The sequence below is a fragment of the Benincasa hispida genome, chromosome 6, assembly GCF_009727055.1.
Source record: "Benincasa hispida cultivar B227 chromosome 6, ASM972705v1, whole genome shotgun sequence".
Lineage (NCBI taxonomy): Eukaryota > Viridiplantae > Streptophyta > Magnoliopsida > Cucurbitales > Cucurbitaceae > Benincasa > Benincasa hispida.
In genome coordinates, this window is record NC_052354.1 from 47,764,082 (window position 1) to 47,769,140 (window position 5,059).

Below are 5,059 nucleotides of genomic sequence, written 5' to 3' on the forward strand. Positions count from 1 at the left end.
TTTTTTTTTTTTTTATTGGGTATATATCACTTGAGCTATATTTATCTTGAACAATCCCTTCCTTAAAAAATTCTAAATTGTTTCAAAACATTCAAAAATATTTGAAATTTGCATTGATAGTAACTGCATGACAATTCTTCTGAAAAAACAATAACAATTATTTTGATAAATTACACCTGTATCAAAATCACCATGGGAGATGAGTTTTCACCCCCACATAAACACTACATTACTATTTTTTTAATGGAAAAATACTTTTTTGGTCCTTAATTTTTTGGTCTTGTTTCTAATTGGATTTTAAGTTTGAAAATATTACCCATTTAATTTTAATTTCATCCATTTTTTCCATAAATTTTGAAATTTTATTCTCACAAAAAAAACTTAAAATAAGATTAGATAACATTTTTTTAAAATAGGGTGCTAACACTTTTTCTATCGTGGAGACATCGGAAATATAACTTACACAATTAGTGTTTATTTAGTATTAGAGGAAAAATGAATATAACTCAACAAACTTAAAATATATATTATCAATTTAAAAGTTAAAAATTCAATTCTTCTTCCGTCTATATTGAAAAAAAAATAATAGTAACGACGAGAAAAATAATTCACCAGACAAGTGTGTCCCATTTTCTTACACAATGTTAGTAATAGTAACATTATTACTGAGTAGAAATTTGATTAAAAGATTTGAAAAACATTAACGGAAGAATTGAAAACAGTACATACTCCCTAAAGGAGACAAGTTATTGATAATGATGTAGAATAGACCATGGGTTAGGACTGCCCAGAAGCAAAGGGGCTTTGAGGTCTAAGCAACATAGTACATTGGATTTGGAAGCTTAAACGATCGTTTTGCAAGAACAAATCCTATCAAATCACTCCATTGATCTCCAGAGTTTCCTTGGATTGTGTAACCTTGTTTCACTAATTCAGCTCTTTGCTCTGATTTATACACAGTAGCTTTCTTTCCTTCATCATCAGATCCCCTAATTTCATGATATATTATTTTTGTCAAAAAATAAACAACATTCAAGTTAAATTCTAACATATATTGATCTGGTATGAAGATGTTGGTTTGAATATGAAACAGAGACACATTACACCAACACGCAAAATTAAGTGCCCATTCGAAGAATAATGAAGATGTTAATAAAGTATTTTTGAGCAAAACCTCAAGATAAGCTTCTCCCAGCCAGAATAGCCTGCATCAATGAGGTTTCGTTCCGTGACAACTCTTTGAGATTCACTTCGCCCAGTTATAATAAAAATCTTGAATCCAAGCTTTTTGACCCTATTGTATACTGTCAAACTTGCTGGTAAAGCAGGAGCCACGCCCTTATACACCCACTCGTCCGATGAAGTAGCATTGTATGGTTTCGACCTATAACAATTTCATGATCTCAAAAGATATAAAATATTTTAATTTTGTTTTTCATTTCTTCTTTTTTTTTTTTAAATAGTTTTTATATAAATAATTAATTTTTTTTTTTTTTAAAAAAGACAAATATCATTTTTTATATGATTTAAAGTACAATGGATACATGCATCTTAAAATGCACTTATCTTTATGCATCTCCTTCCAATTACACAATCAATAAATATATCTTTTTAAAAAAGAGAATGAAAAGTTTACTACCACGTCACAAACTATAGTTTGGATGGTTGAATGTACTACACACAAATGAGTATAACTCAAATATATTCAAGTATTTTTCTTAGAAAAAGAAATAAAGAAACAATTACCTACCAAACCCCTGAGTTGTGTGGTTTAAGGGTTTATAGATGTCTATGAATAAAGGATGTTTGGAAGATGTCTAGGAATCAAAATGACTGTATTTGATTGTATATGAGAAATTTCATCAGAATTTTATGAATAAAAATAATGTTTGCATTTAATTTATAAAATTAAGTATGACAATCTTATATAGTTGTAATAGATTAATTAATTAAAAAATAAATATCATTCAATATATTGATAAAAGTTAATTAATTAAGAATCAACAATAATTTAATTGTAAATATTTGAAAATTGAGTAATTTTATAATTAAAATTAATCAATTAATATATTAAATAAATGTTATATTAAATATAATCTAATTCTTAATATTTTTATAATTAGGTGAGTTAAACATTATAAATTTTATTTTAATTAAATAATATAAGAAAATATATTTTAAATAAACAATATATAGAAAAAGTGAAAAATGAGATTAAAATGTGATTGGTTGATAAAGAATATTGATAAAGAATACTAAAAAGTATTATAGGTTTATAATGAAAGATTAAACTAAAATTAGTCTCAATAAATAATTGCTTAATTAAAAAGAAAGTAGTCAATTATTACTATTGAAATAATTTTTTTTTACTAACAAAATTTAAGTAATCCTATTTTATTAATTAAATATATTTAAGATATTGTTAGCTAATTAATTATTTATGACAAAAAGTAATTGCATTTATTTAAATTTTTATTGTAAAAATAAGTTAAGTAAATATTTTAATAGATTATCATTGATTTATTAAAATAAATATTTATATTTTTTTTAAATAATATTAATTAATTAAGTAATTAACTCTACTCAAAATAAAATTATAATATAAAATAAAAAACAGATGGAGAAGGGAAAGAGGAGAATCTATAATTTTGGAAAGAAACGAAAAACCCTTATATATAGGGAATGAGAATACAATGTGGGAAATGAGAATAAGATTCTCAGTTAAAGTATTGAAAACTCTTAAACAAACAATGATTTTATGTCTGTATCAATTCTCGGTAGAAAACCCTCTAACCAATCAACCGATAAATTAATTTTGTTATTTCTAGTGAGTGAAAGTTTGAAACATCATGGTTTACCCAATCAAACTAAAGTTTTTATGAATACATTTCTTTCGAGATACGCCTTCGGCCTTCAGACGGGATGCTCTAGTTGCTGCTGGCACGAACAGCGAGTTAGCGAAAGAAGGGAAGCTCCGCACAAGGAGAGGAAGCTTAGCGTAGGGAAGTGCAATCGCAATCCCTATGAATTTCATTAATTAATATCTCTCCCGCCCATGCTCCTTCAGATATTTTTGTATCCTTTCGGGTACGGTGCTTTCTATATCACGCAATATCTTGAAAGACTCAAAAACCCTCTTGAAATAGAGGTCTCACTCTACTTCAAAGAAAATACGACATAGCTTTGCTTTCCATAATCACTGAGATCTTTGGTCACGAGGTCCACAGAGTGAAGTTGGATATGTGGAAGTACGCTATGATGATCCAGAGAAACGAGATTTAAAATATTATTTCAATTTCTATCTTTTATTCTTTAGTGTGTATATATATAAATATTATTTAAATTTATATCTTTTAAAATATTAATATAAAATTGTGCAAGTGGCCACCACCAACCACCCTTTTTATATGATTTAAAAATAATAATAAAGGGTTAAATTACCAAACAGGCCTTATGCATGTATGGCCACTTCTGTGAAGAGTATATAGTTATAAGATAAAGTTTTTTTTGATAATTGTGATTCTGTGAAGGGTAAATTAAGAAGAGAAGATAGAGTTAGTCGAAAAATATGAAAAATAGAGATAGAATGAAAAATGAAATTTCTAGATAAATATGAAAAATAGACAAATTGAAAAAATAAATTTATTCGATAAATATGCAAATTTTAATAGTGTTTATTATTGAAGTTATTTACATGAATTTAAGAAATTGTGGGCCAAATAGTTCTTTAAATTAATTTGGTTGTTTCTAGTGAGTGAAAAATTTAAACATTAACATTGATTTAACTACTGAAATTATGTTCAAATTAACATTTTTTAAAGGAGAGTCCGAACTTACCCAAAATCATTATCTTTATAATAGGGCAAATTTGAAAGTAATGTCTCATCGACACCGAAAATCCAAGCATCCTTTCCATCACCCTCATTAACCTTGACTGATCTGGCGAATTTCAACGAGAAAGCCGCGGCGGACCTAGAATTAGAAAGATAGCGGCCGCTGTGGAAATAGTCCTTGACAAACTCAATGCATGGCCGGGGAATAGAATTCCATGATCCGGCGTCATTGACTTCGACGGAGTACTTCCAACTCTCGCATTTCGGATCATCGTCTGACCCGACGATGTGTTGTTTTGGATACATTCTGATGACTTCGCTGGACGAGACGGTGGCAGTGAGAACAAGAAGAAGAAGAGATAGAATTGAGGTCAGAGAAGCCATGGCAGAAAAATTGATGAGGAGCCTTGTTGAAGGAAGACGGTGGATTTATAATACTACTTTCAGTTTCCATCAACTTTGTCTGTTTTAGCCACAGAAAACCATCCAAAGATATTTCACACGTGATAAAAATGTTTGGGTTATAAGATATTTTGGATAGTTTCCTTATCAATAATTGTTTTGTAGTACAACAATAGATGAGTGATCGAACCTCCAACTTTTATGAATGAACAATGAAGATCATGTCAATTATTGAACCTCACTTTGGTTTCGTTAAAATTTGTTAGTTCGAACATCAAGTTGAATTATATATGTTAAGATTGTAAAAAGATAATAATTTTTACTAGGGTTCAATTACAAATTTAATATCTGAATATTTAAGTTGTGACTATTTGTTCACTAAATTTTCGATATTACAAATAAAGTTCATAAGACCTCATTCGATAATTATGTCATTTTATATTTTTTATTTTTAAAAAATTATGTATATTTTCTCACAATTCTTTTAGAAAGATTTATATCTTTTTAAAGTAAAATAGTTAAATTCTTAGCCAAATTTCAAAAAGAAAGAAATTAAAAATTTTTTTTTTTTAAGTTTTCAAATTTTGGCTTGATTTTTAAAATATTGGTTAAAAGTAGGTAACAAATCTAGAAATTTAGAGGTAGAAGGAATGTTTATAAGCTTAATTTGAAAAAACTAAAAGCCAAAAGTCAAATGGTTACTAACCATGACCTAAGCCAAAATCTAAAAATTTGTGAATTGAATAATAAACACAAAATTAAAAGTTTAGGCTCCGTTTAGTAACCAATTTGCTTTTTGTTTTTGTTTTTGAAAATGAAGCCTA

General features: G+C 27.6%; 1 protein-coding gene across 1 annotated transcript; it reads right to left on the minus strand.

Annotated features, from left to right (window-relative positions):
• Positions 1-811: 811 nt before the first annotated feature.
• Positions 812-4,217, minus strand: LOC120080553 (acid phosphatase 1-like). The gene is made up of 3 exons (XM_039035250.1): positions 3,838-4,217; positions 1,175-1,384; positions 812-989 (listed from the first exon to the last, which is right to left on the minus strand). The coding sequence occupies exons 1-3, from the start codon at positions 4,215-4,217 to the stop codon at positions 812-814; spliced, it is 768 nt and encodes a 255-aa protein (XP_038891178.1).
• Positions 4,218-5,059: the final 842 nt, after the last annotated feature.